Below are 21,656 nucleotides of genomic sequence, written 5' to 3'. Positions count from 1 at the left end.
GCCACCGCGGCAACACCAACGTCCAACACTCCCCCCCTCCCTCGATGGCCCAAATCTCATCCAACACACGCAAAGCGGCCTGTAAATTCCCAAACCCCGTGCGATCGTAGTGCTCGCGGAGTGTAGCGGCCAGGAAGGCTCTGTGGCGAGGAAGCGAGCTCTCAGCGGCAACAATAAACGTCGCCCACACAAGGACATTCCACCCGACCTGAGTGGAGCGGTAGTCAACGAGGGTGTTGATGAACTGCTCGACGAGTTCAGTCGAGGATTGGGAATCGAGTTCCTCCCCGCATGCGCGGCGTCCGTACAGCTCACTGGCGATTTGGATGAGCTGGGATGCTTGGATAAGTCGGGCAGAGTGTTCGGGGTGGAGGCGTGAACAGAGCAGGAGACAGGCTAGGCCGTCAGTGAGAAGGGTGTCTGTGGGTTGTGGGATGTCGTTGGCAGGGAGGAGGAATGGCCGGGCGTATAGTTTGAATCTGAAGTGATTGCACAGAGTCATGGTTAGCAGGGGATAAGGGGAGGGGGTAAGATATAAGATACATGATTGGAGAAGTACAGCATACTTTTGCATCTGGATATTGAGGAAATGGTAGAGAGGAGGACCGAGCTGGTCGTCATGGCCAAGATTGACAACGGATAACGAGGCAGAGAGCATTCGAAAGAGAAACGGAAAATCCTCACTGCCTGTGATCATGGTACAAATGAGTAGAACGAGAGAGGTGATTGCATTGGGAGTGTGGGTGGTGGTTGGCGCGGTGGTCAGCTGTTGGAGGGCGCTGATGGCGTCGGTGTAGAGTTCATGAGCGCGCACCACGGCCTCGGAGCGGTGGTCGGGGGCGACTCGGAGTGCGATGTGATGCGCTGAGGATGCGAGGACAGCCTTCAAGACGCAGGGGTAGAGTTCCGCCGCCGGTAGGATGAGGGTGCGGTAGCCGTTGGCTTCGCCGTCGACGGCGATCATGTTGGGAGCGATGGTCTTATTGACTGAGGGATGTTGGTAAAGTCCTAGCTAGACTCAATAGCTGGCTGCTTACAATAGTCCACCAAGATACGTTCCCACTGAGCCAGGGGATCGATCACGGCCGGGATGGCGGACGGATCGCGACGCAAAGAGGAACTCGACGGTATGTCTGTTTGACTGAACACAGTCTTCCAATTAGCAGAAGTCAGTCGATCTCGAGAGAACCCAACTACTACCCACCAGGGTAACTTTTCCCCAGAAGCGTCCCTCCCAACCAGCTTCCCCCGCGAGGCAACGCCATGACAAAACCGAACCCGAATCCCCAGTCCTGAGCACTCAATCCCTTTCGCCTCACATTTCCCACACGTCGGTTCCTTCCTGTCGCAGTTCACCCGACGCTGGGAGCATTCATGGCAACCTGCATGTTTGTTTATGCACCTTCAGTTTCGCGCGCCGTGCCTTCATGGTCAAGGGGAGGGGGGGGGGGCTACCTTTCTGCTTCGGCCGCCGTGGGCGTGGTCGCTTTTCAGGGGATTCGACCATATTCAAGACATTCAAGCGGCAGTAGTGAGGAAAAAATAATCCGCACTAGATATAGAGCAGGAAGCTGGCGGTAGGTGGTAGATAGATAGATAGGTTGGTTATCTGCGCTGGATGAACCTTATCTCGATGTGATAATGATAATGACCCCGCACGTCGATTGCCACCGCCGGTTGGAGATTCTCATTTCAACAACACCTGTGTTCCGTGCATTTCCTAGACATGACTCGATACTGGGCTTTTATTGCTTATTACCAGTTGGGACACAGAGTCTTCGTTCCGTCTGTTCTCTGGATGGCCAGCGGATTTCCGTTTTGGTGTACTGGCATGAACTTAACATTACCTATCGCCCTAACCCCGCGGACTCCAGCCAAAGGTATACTATACGTTACTCCCGCATCACATGTATGGAAGAAAATTCTAAATCACACAACGCTCTCTTGGTGACGATACACAGCTTGAAACACAAGGAATCCACCAGAGAAGTGATCCATAAATCCAGACAGAAACCCCTGTCACCGAGTCTCTAAAGCTCGCCTCCAACCTCACAATGCCGGAACTATATAATGGAAGCGGCCACGGAAAACCCAATCCACCGCTACTGCGAGGATCAACCCGCCACACATCACAACCGCCCAATTCATGTTATCTGTAAATGGTCAGTGGAACCGGAGGTAGGAAACCCCCTGGTCAGAGGGCAAGTGCCGTGAGGGCGAGGCTTGAGAGACTCACAGATATCACCTGGAGTCACCGGGACATAGAGTGGAAACCTGGCGATGTACAATTATCAGTAGATAGAATAGACAGGAATCTAAGATGCATACAGCAATATAACGATGATGAGCGACGACCAGCAGACCGATGAGACATTGATTACCAGCCCGAAGCGGCCGAGGTCAAAATATCGCCCGGAGGGTAGCGCAGAGCGGCCGCGGATGATCAGCTACATAGCCCGTGGGCAGTCAGAGAGAAGGAAGGGGAGGTCTGTCATTGGAAGAGTTAGTCTTACTAGCAACACCGGCGTGAGGTATCCGATTTGGAACGCTACGCCGCCCAAACTCACGATCGCCTCGAAGGCATAGTCGCTGCCGAACACGACAAGCCCTGGGATATGCAAGTCAGCTGAAAAGTGGCATTTAGGGGTTCAAGCAGACTGAACAGATTCCGGAGCGTCGGCGTACCGATTACCATTTCAGCCGCGACTGTCAGCAGGATCGTATTGATCGGAGTCTGGAATGTTGGGTTGATACGCATCAAAACATCTGAAAAGGGTAGGGCATGGTCGGTTGCCATGCTCCAGGCCATTCGGGATGCCGCTGTGTTGATACCGACAATGATGAGGAAGCTGTTATCAATGGGAGAATCAGCAGCTTGGTCTAGATGCGTGCCCTGGGAACTAGAGTGTTGCTAGCGAGGGGCTTACTTGAGGAAGACCAAGACAACAATTGCCAGGACAATCGCGCCGGTGACGTTGTCCAAAATCTCAACAAACCAAGGGATAAACGGGAGGCTGGGATATCATGTTCAGTAATCGCAGGATCAGTCACTGCTGGAATTGCACCACGTACTCGGATTCCATGTATGACTGCCAGTTGCCGGCACAGAAACCCAGGACAACCGCTCCCATCAGCGACGTGATGCCGCTTAGAACCATGGATAATATCATTGCCCTCTGTCAGAATGCGAGTTTAGTGTTCGCGGCGACTCTTGCTTGGGTTATTCCAACGTACCGGTGCATTTTTCTCGGGACAGTGTATTTCTTCGGTGATGTGTAGAACGCCATCTGTTCCGTATAGTGCGTAGACGGGGGTATAGATACTCATAAGGCCCACCCATCCGGTGCTGGTATATCCCGACCGGTTGATGAGGTAGTTGAATACAAAAGCTGCCTCGTGCTTTTGGGCAAGCACGAGGAATGTGGTAGCCCAAGCAATGCCTCCTCCCACGGTGACAAGTGCTCCGATAAGCGCAATTACTGGTAAGTGCCTCTGGGTAAAAGAGAACAGGATGGAAAGCAGCAGAATCCCACTGTATATCAACCAGATATGCCATCTCTGGACAGAGAATGTCAGTTAACTGGTTTTAGACTCCGCCACTGGAAGAGGCACACACTGTGGGAATGTAGTTGTGATAATGAAGCTGGACCACGGCAGTGACGATTTGCGCACTATTCATTGCGCAACCTGCAGATGTCGCAATCTCGCCCAGATACACGATCCAGCCGATCAGGTATGATAGAAAACGTCGACAACTGTGCGAGAAGTGAGCATGATGCGTCTAGATAAGTGGGAATAGAAATATTGCTTACGACGCGGGAGCAAGGTGCTTGGTGTACGCCCTGTAATAGAAATAAGAAATCAGCAAAGCCGGTCCGTCTAGCTGGAGCTGATATTAGCCTACTGCTGACCCCCAGAGTACGGCCAAATTGAGCACATTTCCCCTAGCGAGGCCATGAGAAGACACTGGCCTAAGGTTACAATGATTCTGGTTTGACCCATCCGTACCATTAGCCCATGCTATGTGTAAACGTTTGGTCCCTCCGTAGTCGACTCACGTAGAGTATATGAGCATCATCGGGCCTCCGACGTCAAAGACCGTCCCGTAAAGGACAATGTTGCAGGTCCAGCTCGCCATCATTAGCACCTGGTACGCAGAGGCTGGATTGCGGGCCGATTAGCATTGAGACCGGATTCCGAGAGACCAGATGGACGGTACCTGTCCAGACATTGTAGACGCGTTTGAAGGACTCGCCCACCACTTGGCCTTCACTGGTATCAACGTGTTGATTAGCACTTTCGTGGTATGCCAGGGATTTATTCAGTGATTCTGCGGCCATGTCGGAGGAAGATAGTACCATGTGTGTGTGTGTGTGTGTGTGTGTGTGTGTGTGTGTGGCTTTTTTGCGGTAAAATGAGTTACAGGGGAGGAGGGGGGAGGAGAATAGGTAGTGTCTAGTGTTGTCCTTATCTACTACTCTGCTACTCAACAAACCATTGATCGTATTATCAGGGTACAACGGAGTAGTACTAGTTGAAACTAAGAATGCGGGGGTGGCACTGCACAAGTTATTGGTCAGACTCGAGATAAACAATGAAGAACGGCAAACCTAAATCCCCGCATTGGGGTTTCAGGGCTCATTTAACCTTCCTGTCGTGGTTAGTGCGGCCAACTTCACTCACTTCACTTCACTCCTCGTTGGCAGCTCGAGCCAATGGCGATAAGGGAGAACGCTATCGCAGGTACTCATTCGACCTTCTGTTTCTGGAAACCCAATGAGATAGATAGATACTAGTAGAGTGCGTTTCCTCAGACACATATAAGCCAATGGCAGGGGCCATGATTCAACCTTTTGAGATCACCACTTCTACTCCAGAATTCTTGTTGGAGATAAGAAGAAACCCACAAAATGACCACGCACGACGGCTATCGCTACCAGGCTAGTTGTGGCAGCTTTTCCAAGGGTCTTGCATGTTCGGCTGTTATCAGTCCTCCTTCCAACCTCCCGGGGTTCTTATCGGATGATGGCTTCGATGTCATCGTGATTGGTGCGGGCTATGCGGGTCTTACCGCAATCAGGGACTTGTGCAATTTAGGTAAGCGAGGTGGATCTATATCCTCTACATATCCTCTACCTATCCTCCAAAGTCCAAATACTGACCTTGTGTAATCATAGGCTACAAAGTTCTACTCCTCGAGGCCCGAGACCGAGTCGGCGGGCGGACTTACACTGCCGACGTCGATGGCCATTTGTATGAGATGGGCGGGGCCTGGGTTCACTGGGGCCAACCACACGTGTACCATGAAATGCACCGGTATGGCCAAACCAAGATGCTCAATAGCAACGAGGCGGAGATCGGGTGTCAGTCCTTCTTCACCGCGTGTATTGATGGAGCAAGGACTAGCATGAGCCTTGAGGAACAGGTACTGCCTTTTTTCTGATACTAGTATTGAAGAAATGCAAGAACTTCTTCAGCTTACAATACCTTCAAGGAGCGGCTGGTCAGCAAAGCCTTCGAGGTGTTCTGCAATGTGGATGACAGCTATGGGCGACGTCTCCTGCCCTACCCGCATGAACCCCATCACAACCCAGATGTCCGGTACTGGGAATCAATTTCAGCAGCCCAGCGACTGGACCAGATCAGGCATTTACTGGACGATGTCCAGATTACTACCCTGCAAGCGTTCCTTGTCGCAATTTCAGGAAACACCATGAAGGAAACCGGGTTCTTTGACATCCTGCGCTGGTGGGCACTGAGTGGATACACCGTCTTAGGTCTGTACGAATATACGGAGACCTACAAAATCGCCGCCGGACAGTCCGATTTTGCGCGTTGTTTCTTTGAAGAGGCCCTATCAACAGGAAATCTTCGATTCTCCTTCCAGACCGCAGTGACAGGGATTCACGACCAAGCTGGTAGAGTCACGGTAACGTGCGCGTCCGGCCAGAAGTGGCTGGCCAAACGCCTGGTGTGTACGATCCCACTGAACATCTTGACAAAGGTGGATTTCAACCCACCTCTGCCCGCCGTCAAGACCGCCGCGTGTATCAAGGGGAACGTCAACTTTGGCGCAAAGCTCCATCTCGAGGTGGACGACACGCACCTCCTGTCATGGGTGGCCACAAATTGGCCCGGAACCCATATCTTCAGCTGTCGCGGCGACGGGATTACTCCCAAGGGGAATACTCACATCGTAACCTTCGGGGCCAACAAAGACTCCCTGAGCCCCCAGCAAAATGCCCAGGAAGCTACTGCCGAGTTGAACAAAATCCAGCCCGTGACCGTCCAGCAAGTGGTAAGCAGCGCCAAGCTAGGTCCATCCCAACCTCTGAGAAGGACCCGAATTAGATACTAACGGATTTTCTGTCTAGGTCTGGCACGATTGGGTGAAAGACCCATTCTCCGGAGGGTCTTGGTGTATGTTCCCACCGGGGTACAGCTTCCGGTACCTTGATGCCCTTCGGGAACGACACGGGAATGTGTTCTTTGCAAGTGGCGATTGGGCCTACGGCTGGAGAGGTTTTATTGATGGCGCGATCGAAGAGGGGAGCAGGGTGGCCAAGGAGGTTTCGGTCTGCCTCGGACGTCTGAAGGCCGTGGCCGCTTCTTTATAACCGCAGGGACTCCCGCGGCGCATACAAGCTTACAATGTATGTGTTGCTCACAACCCAACCTGGGATGATATTCACCTCAGCCATGGCGCGGAAAGTTTGGATCGAGATCTACAAGAACAAAAATCAATCTATCAGTGCAGACAACTCACAAATTTACATATACCTCATAGTATTAGTTTGATTATATCTTGTCCTCCAAATTACTAAAGTATACATGGATTAGTACATAGTAGTTTAGATTTCTGGCCCATTTTCTAAATAGGCTTAGCCCCCGATTCTGCCGGCAAAATCGAAGTAGTAGATACTAGTAGTACACCAGATTAATTCCCTAATAAGTATCCTCCTCACCACCACCACCTCCATCTCCGAACCCATCATCCCCATACTCATCATCCCCACCATCAAAGTACTGCTCGGCATTATAATCCCCACCCATCTCATCATCATCATCCTCAAAGTCATCATCCTCAATCTCCTCCTCCCCTTGCTCCTCCTCCTCCGCATCCAAAATATCCCCCTCCCCATCATCATCCCCCTCAGCACCCTCACCCTCCTCCCCAGTCTTCGTCCGCTTCGCCGTCTCCTCATCCTCCTCTTCCTCATCATCCTCAAACCCACGCTTCACCCCGGCCCGCGCCCCCTGCGGCACATACCCATCCATAGCGGCATCAGGCTTGAAACTAGGCTGAATAGTACCCCACAATTCCCTAGGGAAGAACTTCATAACTATCAATCACCAACGGCCAACCCGTCAGCACATATTCCCTCCATCAACACCCCCTATACAAAGAGCGAGATAGAAAGAGAAACATACCATACTGCCTCCCCAAAATCCTCGGCAAGGCCCTCTTCTTCTTCACATACTTTCCCGAATAACTCGGCATTCCATGAAACGGATCGAAGGATGCACGAGCCGCACTCTCCTTCTTACTTGCCGACGCGGCCCCCTCTAGAATAGAGTAATAGGGACCATCGTGGAAGCGTTCCCGTAGCGTTCGATATAAATCCACTTGCAATTGTTCGGTTGCGGTGAGGGGTCGGGCTCGCGGAACGGTGTATTTCTGTTTGCCGCGGGCCATGGTTAGCTTTCTTTCCTTTGGGTTAGGTTGACGGAGTCTCAATGGGTAGAGGAGAGTAGTAGGATTGGTTGATTGGAAGTAAAGCAAGGTATGCACTAGCAATTCAACAAGGATATGGGATAGGAAACATACAGGAAACAGCGGCGTAGGGGCAGTATCCGGTTCTCCGCTGGGGTCGGAAGCTTCCCAGGTAAATTCGGCTCCCGGGAGCTTTCTGCCTTTCTTTGCGCCGAATCGGGACATGGTGAGTATTCACTGGGTGCTTTGTCGGGGATGTTCTGGCTAGGGGTCGAGAGGGCCGTCAGCGCAATGCAATGTAGGCTAATGGCGAGAAAAAAGTTCCGGCCGAGCTTGGGAGGTCTCACCGCCTGCGGAGGGGCGAATGGTGTTAGGGTATCGGGGCGGTAGCCCTGGGTGCTGTGTGGCCAATCAGGGGTGATTACGGGAATACTCTATATTTGAGGAGGGAGTAGATAGTGCTATGCTTGAGCGGTGTAGATGGTAGAAAGTATCAAAGGTATCTAACGCTAATCGTAACTCGTCCCACTGTAGTTCACAGTACGTCACAGGCCGACAGTTGCAACCTGGTTTGCAGTCTGAGATACAGGTCCGCATGGCCCCTCATTCACGCGTTGCCGCAGCGTACGCATGATATCCTCGAACCCATCCATTTGTCCACCGCTCTCCTTGAGGCAGTCATACAGCGCCACCAAGACCTCGTGCTTCGCCGTGGCCACTTTCCAGACTGCGTTCTGGGAGTCGCCAGCACCGCCGCCAACAAACTCGGCGTACGAGCGAGGGGGCTTGAACAGATACGGCAAGAGTATGGTCAATGCGGGCGGGGTCAGGGCTGCCCAAGCACCGGACGATGGGAGAACTCCCTGTGTAGCCGGAGACAGACTCTCCAAATCTTGTTCAGTGGGGAGCTGGTATCTTGATGTGCCAGGCACAGACGAGGTGACTTCGCCCGTCAGTATCTGCCAATTAGCGGTAATCAGGGTTTTCATAAGCGAAATTGACGCCAAAGAGACATCCTTCATAGCGAGCAAATCAGCCGTGGCAACAACATCCGTCCAGAAGTTAGCGTGGTGATTGGTATACATAAAGTACAGAGCCCGCGCAGCCGCTGCCTCCTTGTGCCAGTCGGTCGGCATCTGCCCTGCAGCATTGAGCTCCATTGAATCCCCCAGACCTTGTTTTACTGGACCATGGAGAATCTTGGACAGCACGTCGAGGGCCTCTTTGTTTGGAGGGCTGGTGGGCACAGCCAGAACAGGATTCAACCCCTGTTTGCTGGCTTCCACGAGCAATACCCGGGGCAGACAGGAGAGGACGTTCAACTGCCCGCTTGGGATCGGCCCGTGCGCCCACTGAGAAGATGAGATCGCCACTGAAGCAGCGATGCGAGACAGTATCCGGTCCAGCAGATACCGCGGGTTTTGCAGGAAATGGTTGGGGTACAGCTCAGCATACTGCGCAACGTAGGTCATGATAGGCCCGCACAAGTAAGCCAGGTCCACTGGGTCCAGCTTTGATTCGTCCAAGTAGTACTCGAGTAGTCTGCTGTGTATGTTTTGCGAGATAAGGAAATCCAGAGCAGGGGAGGAGAAAGTGGATGCTGACTGCACAATGGTCCGTGCAAGAAGGCCAGGAGCGTCGATTTCCAGAAGATCATGGAAAAAGTTAACAAGGGTCATATGCATAAGCACATCACTCTTGTCGACCATATGGCAAGCGGTGAACTGGAGAAGACTGTTGCTCTGGTATTTCCTCTCGACCTCTGGCACTTGTGGACTCGAGATCATATCCCAGCGCAGCCGACCCGCTTTTACAAGCAGCCCCATCAGCCTTCCCTGTGCCACGGTCTTGTCGCGTTTTGAAAGAGTTCCCGGTCCATCGTCGGTGAGACTGCATAGAGAAAACAAAAGCCCGTAGACATCCTTATCCGTGAAGACTCGCCTCCAGACAAGCCCCTGCCCACCAGTAGCCTCATCGTTCTCGTGCCCGCCATTCTCGAGCGGGCTGGCTAAGTCGATCTCCAAAAGCGCCCAGAGTATGTCAAAGGCCGCCTGGGCTACCGCCGTGGAAGAGGTTGACAGCCACAGCTCCACCAAGGATGAAACGAGTTCGGGATCGCCCGCAACAATGGCGGCATCACTAGAAGCCTGTCCTGCTTTGCCCAGCAACGACAGAGCCAACAAGTTGACAGGCTCCGACGGCGCTTTGAAGCCGGCAATAAAATCGATCGCAGGGTCAACGGAGCGAAGATCGGCGAAGCTAAGGTATGTAGTAGCCTTGATAGCAAGTGTGGTGATAGGGGTTGGGTCCTCCTGCAGGATAGGGAGAAGCTGCGAGATCTGAATCAAGAGGGTGGCGGGGACTCTGCGATCGGTGTTTGCGGTAAGCTCCAGCTTCAGTTTGTCTAGGATGGTCAGGTCCAAACGGGTGGAGGGATCGCTTTGCACCTGTTGCAGATGCAGCCTGACTTCATCGTAAGTCGATGGAACAGCCATTTTGATGTCAAGTGAACCCGATAACGATCCGTGGAGTGGCTGAGGAGAAAGCAATGTCAGGAACGGCTTTCTTATCCTCGGCGGGGAAAGCTGGCTGCAAACCGGGCAAACACATGACATCTCCGCCAATTCCCCGATAAGTTCGAGACCACTCCAGCTCCCCCGTTTCAACTCCATGACCGTTGATTCATCTGCTTCCAAGCTATACCGTTCAGAATGTCCGATCAACTAGAATCCCTCATATCTCCTAAGAACTCCGACTCCGGCCTCCACATCCAGCTCCACCCTTTGATCCTCCTCACCATCTCCGACCACATCACCCGTCATGCCGCTCGCTGCCAGCAGGGACCTATCATCGGAGCGCTTCTAGGCCAACAGAATGGACGAGAAATTACCCTGGAGCACGCCTTCGAGTGCGTCGTGACAGAAAGCCCGAATGGGGAAATCCAAATTCCCCAAGACTGGTTCGTGGAGAGAGTCAAACAATGTAAGCCCATCCTTCGATACACCACCACTTCGTCTTCTCTCTAACCCCTCCTAGTCAAGGATGTACACAAAGCTCCCGCTCTCGACCTCGTCGGTTGGTGGTCAACCGCTCCTCCATCCGGCCCCAACATCTGTCACCTGCCCATCCACCGCCAAATCCTCCAGAACCACAATGAGTCTGCCGTATTCCTCGCCTTCCACCCGTCCCTGGTGCAAGGGGCATCATCCAACGGTGGCAAGCTCCCCGTGACAATCTACGAGAGCGTCTACGAGGGCGAAAATGCAACAGACGGCGGAAAGACAATGCAGATAGACGGCGAAGAGCAATCCCTCACCATCCGATTCCGGGAGCTACCCTACTCCGTCGAAACCGGGGAAGCGGAGATGATCGGTATCGACACGGTCGCGCGGACAGCCAGAAATGCGGCTGTGGATCTTCAAGTTCCATCGCAAGTTCTCGGAAAAGATGCTGGCAAAGAGCAGTCCACAAAGTCGACCCTACTTTCTCCAGAAGAGGAAGAACGTGAGTGGCCCACCGTACCAGACACACGTCATGAGTAACTAACATCACTCAGTAATCGCCAGCCTCACCACTCGTCTCAACGCCGTCAGAGCCCTCGAATCCCGAATCTCGCTCATAAAGGCTTACCTCGCAAGCGTATACTCCCCCGAAAGCATGGTTGCAGACCCTAGCTCAACCGCAACTCTATCCCACCCCATCCTCCGCAACATCAACGCCCTCCTATCCCACCTCACCCTCCTCACACCCCAAGAACAAAGCGCCTTCACTGCCGAAGCCATCGCCCAGAGCAACGACGTCCACCTCGTATCCCTATTAGGACAACTCAGCCAGAGCATCAGCGCCATGCGCGAGCTCGGCAAACGAGCGGCCATCATGAACAACATGCGACGCACGATGGCATCGCGGAAATCGCAGCTAACGATGCAGAGTCGCTTTGGGGATGAATTTTTTACCACTCGGGATGGAGTGAGTCACGGATAGGATATCAACAATCTAGATCTAGCTAGCATTTAACGAACAATGAATTCACGATCATACCCATTTACCATTCCCAGTCCCCAGACAGTGACCAATCCCCCCTAATGCACATACACTTTAAACCATCATCTTACTAAAATTGATTATCCAACTCCGCATCATAGAACCACGTCAAGCAACCCATCCATCCACAAGTAAACCATGTGCATAAGGAATACTAAAAGAGAAATACGTTCACCCCCCCAATAAACCAAAAAAAAGATATAGAGATAAGATAATATTGTACAACGAAATCTATCTACCCGACACAATCCAACCAAAGAAATAGAAAAAATATGAACAGAAAAGAAAAGAAATCTTCTAACCCCAGCCTCCAAATCTAACCTCTCATTCCCCAAAGGTCAGGCCAGAAAAGAAAGAACAGAACAGAACAGATTAAACCCTCCCAACAAAACAAAGGTATAAGTCTAGACTCATGAAAACCTCAATCTTCATACCGTGATCTCATATAGGTAGTAGCTAAACTAACGAGGAAAAGAAGAAAGAACAAGATGCAAGCCCAAAAACAGAGGGTATTATACGGCAGACAGACAAAACCAACGCCGGGATACAAACACAAACACGCTAGCTATAACGGCTAGCGTTGGCTCTCGCTACCAGAAGGAAGAAGACATGCATGAAGACTTGGATGGGTCATCATTCCGCCAAGGCGGATATTTTTTTTTTGCTCGTCGAATTGATTCTCGTTGCTTCACCTTCGTTGTTGGTGGTCACTCTCATACTGTGGGGGAGGGGGTTGGTAGGATTCCGGGAGAGGGATGGGAGGCTGTTCTTGGAGAATAGTGGGATCGGCGCGGTAGGGGCGGATGGGTTCTGGCTGGTAGGGTTCCGGGTGGTATGGATTGGCCGGTTCGGCGTGGTCTGGGTAGGGCGGATTGCCAGGGCTGGGTTTGTTGTAGTGGTCTTGTTCGAGGTGGGAGTTGACGAGATATGGGTTGTATGCGTCCTCCTCGTAGGGGGAGTAGGGCCGGGCCGTATGTGACGCCGCTGGTTCCAGAAGCGAGGTGGCGCTGACTCGGTTATGGTTGTAGAACCGGTTCGGGTCGTTGTCGTCCTCCATCGGGGGCACGAGTCCACCGGGACTTGGCTGCGCGTGCGACAAGAGTACCTGCCCTTCATCGTCAGGGGGACTGTAGCGTCCACCGCCCATTACTGTGCCGGCACCGGTGTATGCAGTGTCGTGGGTGTCGATTCCAGTCTCCGTGGCGTTCAGATTGAACGCATCATTCGCGGTGTGGTGGTAGCTGGGATCCATCGTGCGCCTCTTCCGACCGACGAAGAGCCAGCGGAAACTACGTCCAACGGCCTTGATGAGATCCAATGGGTTCAGGGCGTCCAGCAGGGCCCCCATGCCGAAACGACCGCCTTCATAACTGCCTTTGCCGTTGCCGTAAAAGTCGGTGACCTCGGCTGGTTGGCTGTTGAGCGAATAGGACTTCCAAGAGAACGCCCACAGATGAAGGACCGCAAAGAAGGCCATCTCGATGTTGATGAGGAGGTTCGGAAGTCCGACTTTGAGATCGGGGTTCTGGATCTTGGAGGTCGTTTTAATGGCTCCGGCGGAGGTGAGAAAGGAGATCAAAGTCTATGCGCGAGATTAGATGCCTATAATATCGAGTCGGGAGAATTGCACTGACCGATTGCCAGAATGACAAGAAAATCACCAGCTTGATCGAGAGGATTTTCAAGAATGGGGAATATTGGCTGATATCATCTTTAATCTGGATGTAGAACTGGATCAGACAGTACATAGCGATCGAGACCGCAATACATTCCACGACCATAACCTAGCCAGCGGTTAGCGACATTCAACACCAGCGGCGCAGAGCGCGTACCCAAATATGCGAGAAAGCAGGGTTGAGGGATTCCTCGCAGTACAAGTTGAAGTCCTGCGTGACGACCGCAACGATGGTCATGAGGACTCGGAGGAGACAGTATTGGAAAACGCCCACCCAAATGACCTAGATACCCCGTTAGCACCATGATCTCAACCGCGCACAGCCTGCCTGCACTCACGTTGAACCATGTCAAGCCGCTCCGCGGAGTCCGCCAAATGCCGTTCTCACCACCCATACACTTCTGCATCCACGGGATCGGCCAAACCCATGGCTTGGGCTCGACTCCGCGGAAATATTCCTTCTGGCTATGGAGGTCGGGCGCGATGTAGGCGCACATCAGGGAGAAGAAGGCGGAAATCGCAAATGCTTCGTAACAATTGCCGATCACATCGTAGTAGACATCGTTCTTGTAAAAGTAGGTGCCGAGCCATGCGACGACGGCGTAAACGGGGACCATCAACAGGATTCGAATAATACTGGAGGGGAAAGGCGACCGTCAGTCATCACGAAACAAACGAGGGCAAAAAGGAAGTGGGATTCATACTGCCGTTGCTCGATCTTTTTGCTGTAATGTGTGGCATGCATTGCAATCAGGTAAAAGGAAACTAGTATGGATATGAGACCGAAAACTCCGCCCACGATCAGGCAGAGCTCATGGAAGGTGATGCCACCATCCCAGAGGTCAACCTCGGTGACTGTCGAAAGTCCGCGTCAGCCCACTTTAACAACCAGCGAGTCGCATCAACAACAAAACAGAGGGGACGTACTGGTCTCATCTTCCGTAGTGGAATTGCACACTGGCCAGCCCATTCTTGCAGGAGGGGAGGTAAACTGCAAGGATGAACAGCCTCGGGGAGGGAGGGAGAGAGGGAGAGGAAAGGTGGAAGGGACGGGATGCGCAGGCGAGAGGAGCGAGGAGAGACGATCGTCGTGATGAACCCAAATCCCGTCGCTTTTCTCTTAAGATATCTTATCCGCACAGCCGGGCTTGGCCCCCATGAACCCCTGGGAGCCACCCAAGATTAAGCTTTCGTCACGTTGTGGTTGGTGCCTTTAACCTGAAGGCCCGTTGAGTCGCTGGTGTAGCGCGTATTTCTCTGGCAATGTTGGGGATGCGCTGGCTGGATGATGATCAAGCTGGGATCGCAGCGACCGGCGGAAGAGAGTTAAAGAGACGAGAGAGGCCCAAGTGACGGAGTCTAGTTGGCTTGGTGAAGTGGAGCAGGCCGGGAGGTACGTAGTCGCACGTCAGGCAAAGTCGGCGTGCCCAGGAGGATAGATGGGGATTTAGGGATATTGACAATTGTGTAACCGGCGGGCACCGGTCGGGCTGGTCCTTTGTTATCAAAACAATGGATCTTGAAGTGGCTTTCGAAAAGGAGCGTGTACTGGTACGATGTTTGACTAGAGGAATGGAGGTTGAAGCGGTGCTGGCCGACCCGCAAGGCAGCCACATTTAAGTCATCGGTTCCTGTGTCGCACTGGCGAGTAATCTCGATGTTGTCAGTCGGACTGCCGCGCATTTGCATGGCGGATGATTGCTGCGCCACCGCAATTTCAGGCCAACTTCCATAGTAATTGGTGGTGCCTTCCACCGGCAGCATACCCAGTTATCCACCCTATCCATAATTCCGAGTAAAAATAACCCAGGAGGCCATCCTAAACTCCTGGGATTTAGATTTACTACTAGATACCGTGTACATCTCCGGCCTACCTAATTTACATCGCCATCAAATTGCGTTGATCACGCTTTTTCCCACGCCGCCGTCTTGGCAACTGGGCTACTGTACAGGAAATTGCAATCGCCTCCGGGACTGGCACGGCACCTAATCCCAAACCGTGGCAGCTCCATAGTGTATCATCAATGATCAGGGGTATCCTCCGTATCTCCTCCACTTAATACCGAGTGCGTCGGTCATCCCTCCACGAATCCCCGAACCCTCCGCGGCCTCGTCCACCGCGACCCCTGCCTCGTCGGTTGCGGCCATTTCCTCCTCCAAAGTCGGGTCCATTGTCTACAAAGAAATCATCGTCCTCGAAGGTCATGCGACGGGGCTCGTCCCCTCCTCGTCGGGGGAACTCGCCCTTCCGTAGCAAATCGTCGAAGCGGTCTAGGCGTCGATCCGCCACCTCCCGAGGAACCGGAAGGTAGTACAGTTTAGGCTTGGTGGTGGTAGACATGAAGAGCTCATCCAACGGCTTGAAGCCTTGTCCGGGCCGCGAGCTCGACTCTGCCGGAACCTCGTCGCTGGGACGCCGACCCGGTGCGCCCAACTCTGCCCGGGGTCCCGTTGGTGGTGGCCGGGAGAATCCTGAGGGCTCAGGGCCGCGCGCCGGTTGTGATGCAGCGTTTCTCGGATCAATCTCCTCCAGAACAGCCTCGACTCCGTCCTCCGTCGGGTCATATCGTACTTCCCAGCGCGGCGGCGGGCCACCACGTTGCCGGGATCCCTCTTCCTTCTCAATCCACTGCGGTAGCTTGTCCTCGGGAACAAAGTCCACAAACAGGGTCTTGCGGTTGCGTTCGTTGGGCCATACTGTTGCATGGAGGGAGGTGCGGACTCGCGACGCCGCCGAGACGGATGTAAAGCTCACAAAACAATGCGTTTTGATGGGGTCCAAGTAGAAGTCCACGATCACGTCCGGGTTAGGCGAGGCATCCGGAGGTGAGGCCAGACTGACCAGATGGTTCCTGAGGGCGACGGGTTGGAGAGGGCGCATCAAGCCTCCGACATAGAGAGCGGCGGTAGCGACATGCAGGGCAGGCTCGACATCGGCATCTTCCATTACCGCATCCGGTGGGGGAGACACCGGGCGGGTCTGCTCGGTCTCCTTGGCGGCAAACAGGCCTTTGAAGCGAACATCATGCTTCAGGGGGGCGCCTTTCTTGGATGTTTCATCTTGGACGGGCGGGGCGTCATGCTCAGGCGCGGTGTCGGGCCCCGCGCGTTCTTCAGGGGTTCCTGGTGGGCCGGCATCATCTCCTCCGTCCTGCCGGGCCTCGCGTTCCTGGTCCATCGCGTCTTGGTCCTCAGGCAGCAGCACCCGGGGGGTTTCATCTTGGGCCTTGGCCTTTTTACTGGCGAGCGCTTCAAGGGTTGGAACCGGGCTCTGGCTGCGACGCTTTCGCTTCCGCCTGTCCTCCAGCACTTCTTCCGTGGGCAGGGGTGTCGACAATGCGGTGGTGTTCTCCGAGGGCACTGCAACAGGCGGTGCGGTCTCGTCAGTTGCGCGCGGTTCTGCGTCTTTCTGCTCCGCTGTTGTAGACTGCTCCAATGCTGCCTCTCCAGGAGCCTGCTCTACCGGTGCTGCAGTTGTCTCAGTCTGGTATTGCGCGATGGAAGTGTCGGCGGGTTCAACCACAGTCGTATCGGTTGGTTGATCAGTCATAGTCGTGTCCGTTGGTTCATTCGTTTCCTCTTGTTTTGGCGATTCCTGCGCAGATTCTTCCAGATGGTCTTGCTGCTCTTGCTCAGCAACTTTTTCATTGGAGACTTCATCGGCTACCGGCTCCGGCTTCGTCTCTTTAACAGCGTCGCTCTGTTCCTGGTCGTGCATTTCTTCCTGGACCGGCTCCTCAACTTCCTTCTCCTTCACCTCAGGCTCCGGTTTATCCGGCGCATCTGCGATCGGCACTGCTTCTGGCTCTGGCGCGACTGGTTCTGGCGCGGGCGGCTCCGACTCGACGGGTTGTTTTGTATCTGGCGTAGCATCCTGTTCAGTTGGCGGCTCTCCATTGGCGACCGCTTCTTTTCCCTCCTGCGCATCTTCTTCCACCAACCGATCAATAAATTGCTGTTTAACGCGGAGACCGGTCTGCGGGATGCCGCGCCGCTTCAACTCGGCCTTGAGATCGGTCACCTTCCATTTCGCGTAATCAGTCATTGTAACGGGAGGCGCACAACGTGTAGACTCGCATGTAAGAAGTATGTGGAATAAGATCGGTCGAGAGGTTCAGACAGGTGTGGTCATGGCTGGGTGTTGGTGTGATGCGATGCCCCTGCGGTGGTCGGGCATGAGAAGTGAGCCTTTGAACGCGACCGATCGGGATGATGTCGTACGCTAGCCCGGATTGGGCGGTGGCCATTGGGGCTACCGAATACGGTATGGTGACTTGCCGGTTCCGGATGGCTGACTCAGGCTCCACTTGCCGGATCGAGCAGTCGCATCGTGTGCTGACTCTCGAGAGGATTCACGATCAGAACAGTGACAGACTGACTCTCTTCCAGATGATCCTTAATTGTACTCAGTGCAGAATGTTCCATCCCGATGATTTGGGGCATCTCATCCTCGGTTTTCGAAATAGTGCATCCCCGCTGGGCAATAGCTCCAAATAACTGTGTCTCTGACAGATAATGTGAGCTGCCTGGAATATCAGTACAAAGGATCACGGAATTGGTAGGGTCGACCTGCAATAGAGTTTCGTAGGCCTTATTCTCCGGTGTTATCACTTATCAGATTATCACGGAACCCCGCATCTGTCAGACACAGACTGAGGCTTGACATGGTTGATAAGCCGGATGCCGTGTCCGGTTGATGCCATGATAGCGATGTTGCCGAATGGTTGCTGATACTCAAGTCTCTGAGTGATAGATAGGTGTGATCTTACCATGGCCTAGTCAGGTGTGGTTTCTTAGTGGCCAGCGTTAGCGTGGTCATGGTGTATCTTTGAGGGACCGTGTTATCATCTGCGAATCCTCTGGCCTCCCTCTTGAAGACCAAAATGCCAGGTTACACAGTCCTCAAATCACTCGGATCAAATCAGTGGAACAGCGAGTAAGATATGCAGGACACATCACAATGATCAAGGGTAGTATGTTCGCACTCCTCTCTGATCCTTCGCAACCATCTCCGACAGCGGCCGATAGCGCCCCCATTCAACCCCAGCCGAACTCCGAAGATAAAGCGCGATAAGATCGGGGCTGGGCCGTTATCCATCGACCCATCGGCGTTGGGGCGGAATCACCAATCTATATATTGCATACGCAGAACCCAACAAACCATCAACCATCAACCATCAACCACCAATCACTACATACACAATGGCCTCGAAATCTGCTGCAACCAACACCATGCTCCCCCCTGCCAAACCTATCACGCCCTTTTGGCGCACCGAACTCGACCAGCTCGACGACGTCCGCACCACCCCCGACCTGCCCCCGCAAAGCGACATCGTGATTATCGGCGCCGGCTATTCGGGCGTCACGCTAGCATACTACCTCCTGAAACAGCTGGCTGACCAGGGCGACAAAACCACCACCGTGACCCTTCTCGAAGCGAGACAAATTTGCTCAGGCGCGACAGGTCGAAATGGTACTCCTCCACCCTCAAGCAATACTATGCTACAATTCTGATAATAATCCCAGGCGGACACCTCCGCCCCGACATTTACGGACACATCCCAACCTACATCACGCGCTACGGGCTCGACGCGGGCGTCGAAATCGCCGACTTCGAATACGCGCACATCCAAGCGCTGAAGGATCTCCTCCGGGAAGAGAACATCGACTGCGATCTGAACATCACCCGGAACATGAATGCCTATTTGGATGACGTGTCGGCAGAGAATGCGCGGAAAGCGTATGAGATGCTTCTCGCGCGGGGGGTAGAGTTGGCCAAGGATTTGCATTATACGTCGCAGAGGGATGCAGAGGGTGTAAGTCCAATCCTTTCTTCAATTTATATATGATGGAATGGGACGAGATTGATAAATGATGTACAGGTCTCCGGAATCAAAGGCGCTAAAGCCTGCATCTCCTACACATCAGGCACACTCTGGCCCTACAAGTTCATTCTCGGCCTGCTCAACAAGATCATCCATTCGACGCAGCTAAACGTCCAAACCCACACCCCCGTTACCTCCATTACCACCGAAGGCGAAACCCACACGATCCACACCCCCCGAGGCTCCCTCCGCGCTGGCAAGATCGCCTACGCCACCAACGCCTACACTGCCGGTCTTCTGCCCGAGTACTCCGACAACATTGTCCCCTGTCGGGGAATATGCTGCCACATCACAGTGCCCGAGGGCAAGACCGCGCCGTTTCTTCCGTACTCGTATGCCATCGGGTACGGATCCGAGGTGGTCAACGGCGGGAGTTACCTGATTACGCGGCCCGATGGAAGTATCATTGTCGGTGGGGCGCAGTATACCTTCAAACGGGATCTGGCACAGTGGTATGGAGTTGTGGATGATACGACGCTGATTGAGTCCGCGAAAAATTACTACGATGGGTACATGCAACGGACGTTTCGGGGGTGGGAGGACAGTGGCGCGTATGTGAAGGAGATTTGGACAGGAGGTGAGTATCCTTGTCCCTTCATCTTTTCTTTCTTCTAGAAGTGGTCCAGCTAACGAGTGATATAGTAATGGGCTACTCCTACGACTCGCACCCTCACATCGGCCAAGTCCCCAACAAACCCGGACAGTATATCTGCGCCGGGTTCAACGGCCACGGCATGCCGGTGATTCTCCTGTCTGCGAAAGAGCTGGCGGGAATGATTCAGACGGGGAAGAGCTTCGAGGAGACGCGCATGCCGCGGATGTTCAAGACGTCGGAAGAGAGGATTGAGAAGGCGAGGACGGGGCCAAAGGGGGGAGACATTCTAGCCTGAGCATCACATACGAAGTGGGACTTCGCCAGACACCTTCATTTACTACATATTATATCTGTCACACAAGAAGCCCTCATCGTTAGTATGTACTTCTAAATCTCACTGGTTTTCATCACAACCTCTCTCTCCTCTGGCAGATATCTTTCCTAACCCAAAGCCCAATGATGCACATACACTTCAGCATCTTATTACCATAGTCATTTTCACCCACCAGACACTATGCTTGACGAACTAAAACAAAGAATCATTATCATTAAACTCCAGTCTAATATACACCAACCACCCACCCATCCACTTTCCCCATCCCTACAACTCCACCACCAACTTCCTCGCCGACACCCCCTTCTTCAGTATCTCCAATGCCCCCTGCACCTCCTCCAACCCCACGCCCACAACCTCCACTTTCGGCGCACTCACAAAACTCTGCTGTTCCAACGCCCGGGGCAAGAAATCCACAAAAACCGCCGACCCAACCTCATTCTCGACCAAATCACTGCCAAAGACAAACTTCGACTCGACACCATCCGGCAACGGTCCCGTCGGAGGACTCACCAACGTCACAAACTTCCTCCCCTCGACCCTCGCAACAACCTCCCCACACTTGGCTGGTGAATCCGGTCCAATGGCCAAAGCACCCGCACTGAGCTTCCCCTGAAACGCCGCAATGATATCCTCAACCACTGTCTCGGACTTATAGTCGAAGACTAGACTAGCACCGAGAGATTTGACAAAGTCGTAGTTCTTGGGCGATGCGGTCGTGATTACCTCGTACCCTGCCGCAACGGCAAGTTGGATAGCGTTGCTGCCTACGCTGGATGCGCCGCTCCAGATGAGCACGGTCTGGGATGTCGAGGCGGCGCGAGGAGCAGTAGGGTGTTGGAGTGCGAGGTAATCTTTTTGGAAGAGGCCGCAGGCGGCGGTTGAAATGCCGAGGGGGATTCCGGCTGCGTCGGCGTAGGAGAGATTGCTGGGGATGGGCGAGGTCATGTGGGCTTGTAGAACGACGTAGGTCTGGAAGGCGCCTTCGGAGGGCCGGTTGCTTTTCAGTTCGTTGGTCAGGCCTAGGACGCGGTCGCCCGGCTTGAAGCGTGAGGAGAGAGGGCCCGGTCCGACTTCTACTACTTCGCCGGCGACGTCGCTGCCAAGGATAGTTGGGTAGTTGGTCCAGGGGAAGAGGGCGGCGCCGAGGTCTTGACGGGCGTAGTCGACGAGGTTGAGGCCGATGGAGTGGTTTCTGATGATGAGTTCGTTGGGGCCGACTTGGGGGTAGGGCGCCGTGTCGATGGTGAGGGGATGGGCCTTTTCGGATTTGATCCAGGCGGCGGTGTTGATGGGGGTCATTTTGATAGATTGGAATTGGTGTTGGAATTGAATTGAGGTTGTATCTGAGATATGAGTGTTTGTAGATGAGTCTCGATCAATATTTATGGGGTAGACCGGATTAGGGC

At 53.6% G+C, this 21,656-nt stretch overlaps 10 protein-coding genes across 10 annotated transcripts; 3 read left to right on the top strand and 7 right to left on the bottom strand.

Annotated features, from left to right (window-relative positions):
* Positions 1–56: 56 nt before the first annotated feature.
* Positions 57–1,588, bottom strand: BO94DRAFT_575790 (Zn(II)2Cys6 transcription factor; the record flags this gene model as incomplete). Its single annotated transcript, XM_025615100.1, has 6 exons — positions 1,456–1,588; positions 1,205–1,382; positions 1,038–1,141; positions 567–987; positions 209–479; positions 57–140 (listed from the first exon to the last, which is right to left on the bottom strand). Exons 1-6 carry the CDS (start codon positions 1,505–1,507, stop codon positions 57–59), a joined length of 1,110 nt encoding a protein of 369 aa, XP_025466811.1. The 5' UTR covers positions 1,508–1,588.
* Positions 1,589–2,028: 440 nt separating this feature from the next.
* On the bottom strand, positions 2,029–4,138 carry BO94DRAFT_518263 (uncharacterized protein; the record flags this gene model as incomplete). Its single annotated transcript, XM_025610025.1, has 12 exons — positions 2,029–2,153; positions 2,237–2,274; positions 2,329–2,447; positions 2,514–2,608; positions 2,686–2,849; positions 2,928–3,014; positions 3,073–3,176; positions 3,235–3,558; positions 3,617–3,755; positions 3,813–3,842; positions 3,905–3,988; positions 4,059–4,138. The coding sequence occupies 12 exons, from the start codon at positions 4,136–4,138 to the stop codon at positions 2,050–2,052; spliced, it is 1,368 nt and encodes a 455-aa protein (XP_025466810.1). The 3' UTR covers positions 2,029–2,049.
* A 772-nt stretch (positions 4,139–4,910) lies between these two features.
* On the top strand, positions 4,911–6,808 carry BO94DRAFT_597861 (flavin monoamine oxidase family protein; the record flags this gene model as incomplete). Its single annotated transcript, XM_025616277.1, has 4 exons — positions 4,911–5,097; positions 5,178–5,425; positions 5,495–6,298; positions 6,375–6,808. The coding sequence occupies 4 exons, from the start codon at positions 4,911–4,913 to the stop codon at positions 6,615–6,617; spliced, it is 1,482 nt and encodes a 493-aa protein (XP_025466809.1). The 3' UTR covers positions 6,618–6,808.
* Positions 6,809–6,849: 41 nt separating this feature from the next.
* Positions 6,850–8,001, bottom strand: BO94DRAFT_535936 (DNA-directed RNA polymerase III subunit C31). Its single transcript, XM_025611902.1, has 3 exons — positions 7,829–8,001; positions 7,432–7,678; positions 6,850–7,343 (listed from the first exon to the last, which is right to left on the bottom strand). The coding sequence occupies exons 1-3, from the start codon at positions 7,937–7,939 to the stop codon at positions 6,946–6,948; spliced, it is 756 nt and encodes a 251-aa protein (XP_025466808.1). The 5' UTR covers positions 7,940–8,001; the 3' UTR covers positions 6,850–6,945.
* A 171-nt stretch (positions 8,002–8,172) lies between these two features.
* BO94DRAFT_535935 (uncharacterized protein) lies at positions 8,173–10,244 on the bottom strand. The gene has a single exon (XM_025611901.1). It carries the CDS (start codon positions 10,207–10,209, stop codon positions 8,260–8,262), a length of 1,950 nt encoding a protein of 649 aa, XP_025466807.1. The 5' UTR covers positions 10,210–10,244; the 3' UTR covers positions 8,173–8,259.
* A 138-nt stretch (positions 10,245–10,382) lies between these two features.
* BO94DRAFT_624918 (COP9 signalosome complex subunit 6) lies at positions 10,383–11,930 on the top strand. The gene is made up of 3 exons (XM_025617250.1): positions 10,383–10,696; positions 10,751–11,218; positions 11,271–11,930. The coding sequence occupies exons 1-3, from the start codon at positions 10,426–10,428 to the stop codon at positions 11,696–11,698; spliced, it is 1,167 nt and encodes a 388-aa protein (XP_025466806.1). The 5' UTR covers positions 10,383–10,425; the 3' UTR covers positions 11,699–11,930.
* A 142-nt stretch (positions 11,931–12,072) lies between these two features.
* Positions 12,073–14,564, bottom strand: BO94DRAFT_97526 (DUF300-domain-containing protein). The gene is made up of 6 exons (XM_025617770.1): positions 14,361–14,564; positions 14,138–14,288; positions 13,772–14,069; positions 13,591–13,716; positions 13,393–13,542; positions 12,073–13,340 (listed from the first exon to the last, which is right to left on the bottom strand). The coding sequence occupies exons 1-6, from the start codon at positions 14,401–14,403 to the stop codon at positions 12,447–12,449; spliced, it is 1,662 nt and encodes a 553-aa protein (XP_025466805.1). The 5' UTR covers positions 14,404–14,564; the 3' UTR covers positions 12,073–12,446.
* Positions 14,565–15,489: 925 nt separating this feature from the next.
* BO94DRAFT_467613 (SAP domain protein) lies at positions 15,490–17,478 on the bottom strand (the record flags this gene model as incomplete). Its single annotated transcript, XM_025608212.1, has 1 exon — positions 15,490–17,478. One exon carries the CDS (start codon positions 17,476–17,478, stop codon positions 15,490–15,492), a length of 1,989 nt encoding a protein of 662 aa, XP_025466804.1.
* Positions 17,479–18,602: 1,124 nt separating this feature from the next.
* Positions 18,603–20,298, top strand: BO94DRAFT_493824 (NAD(P)/FAD-dependent oxidoreductase). Its single transcript, XM_025609210.1, has 4 exons — positions 18,603–18,906; positions 18,960–19,249; positions 19,316–19,895; positions 19,961–20,298. Exons 1-4 carry the CDS (start codon positions 18,636–18,638, stop codon positions 20,206–20,208), a joined length of 1,389 nt encoding a protein of 462 aa, XP_025466803.1. The 5' UTR covers positions 18,603–18,635; the 3' UTR covers positions 20,209–20,298.
* Positions 20,299–20,514: 216 nt separating this feature from the next.
* Positions 20,515–21,587, bottom strand: BO94DRAFT_624913 (zinc-binding alcohol dehydrogenase family protein; the record flags this gene model as incomplete). Its single annotated transcript, XM_025617249.1, has 1 exon — positions 20,515–21,587. The coding sequence occupies exon 1, from the start codon at positions 21,547–21,549 to the stop codon at positions 20,515–20,517; it is 1,035 nt and encodes a 344-aa protein (XP_025466802.1). The 5' UTR covers positions 21,550–21,587.
* Positions 21,588–21,656: the final 69 nt, after the last annotated feature.

Source organism: Aspergillus sclerotioniger (assembly GCF_003184525.1).
Source record: "Aspergillus sclerotioniger CBS 115572 chromosome Unknown BO94scaffold_16, whole genome shotgun sequence".
NCBI lineage: Eukaryota > Fungi > Ascomycota > Eurotiomycetes > Eurotiales > Aspergillaceae > Aspergillus > Aspergillus sclerotioniger.
The sequence above is the reverse complement of the archived record's forward strand: the minus strand, read 5'-3'. Positions and strand labels throughout refer to the sequence as shown.

Excerpts from the sequence above, each read along its gene's own strand:
- BO94DRAFT_535936 (XM_025611902.1), bottom strand. The coding sequence starts at position 7,939 with ATGTCCCGATTCGGCGCAAAGAAAGGCAGAAAGCTCCCGGGAGCCGAA. Across the intron at positions 7,679-7,828 it reads CCCCTACGCCGCTGTTTCCT|AAATACACCGTTCCGCGAGC; the intron begins GTATGTTTCCTA and ends CGCGGCAAACAG. Across the intron at positions 7,344-7,431 it reads GATTTTGGGGAGGCAGTATG|TTATGAAGTTCTTCCCTAGG; the intron begins GTATGTTTCTCT and ends GGTGATTGATAG.
- BO94DRAFT_535935 (XM_025611901.1), bottom strand. The coding sequence starts at position 10,209 with ATGGCTGTTCCATCGACTTACGATGAAGTCAGGCTGCATCTGCAACAG.
- BO94DRAFT_624918 (XM_025617250.1), top strand. The coding sequence starts at position 10,426 with ATGTCCGATCAACTAGAATCCCTCATATCTCCTAAGAACTCCGACTCC. Across the intron at positions 10,697-10,750 it reads CGTGGAGAGAGTCAAACAAT|TCAAGGATGTACACAAAGCT; the intron begins GTAAGCCCATCC and ends AACCCCTCCTAG. Across the intron at positions 11,219-11,270 it reads TTCTCCAGAAGAGGAAGAAC|TAATCGCCAGCCTCACCACT; the intron begins GTGAGTGGCCCA and ends AACATCACTCAG.
- BO94DRAFT_97526 (XM_025617770.1), bottom strand. The coding sequence starts at position 14,403 with ATGGGCTGGCCAGTGTGCAATTCCACTACGGAAGATGAGACCA. Across the intron at positions 14,289-14,360 it reads CACTACGGAAGATGAGACCA|TCACCGAGGTTGACCTCTGG; the intron begins GTACGTCCCCTC and ends GACTTTCGACAG. Across the intron at positions 14,070-14,137 it reads AAAAAGATCGAGCAACGGCA|TATTATTCGAATCCTGTTGA; the intron begins GTATGAATCCCA and ends TTTCCCCTCCAG.
- BO94DRAFT_493824 (XM_025609210.1), top strand. The coding sequence starts at position 18,636 with ATGGCCTCGAAATCTGCTGCAACCAACACCATGCTCCCCCCTGCCAAA. Across the intron at positions 19,250-19,315 it reads CGCAGAGGGATGCAGAGGGT|GTCTCCGGAATCAAAGGCGC; the intron begins GTAAGTCCAATC and ends AATGATGTACAG. Across the intron at positions 19,896-19,960 it reads GAAGGAGATTTGGACAGGAG|TAATGGGCTACTCCTACGAC; the intron begins GTGAGTATCCTT and ends CGAGTGATATAG.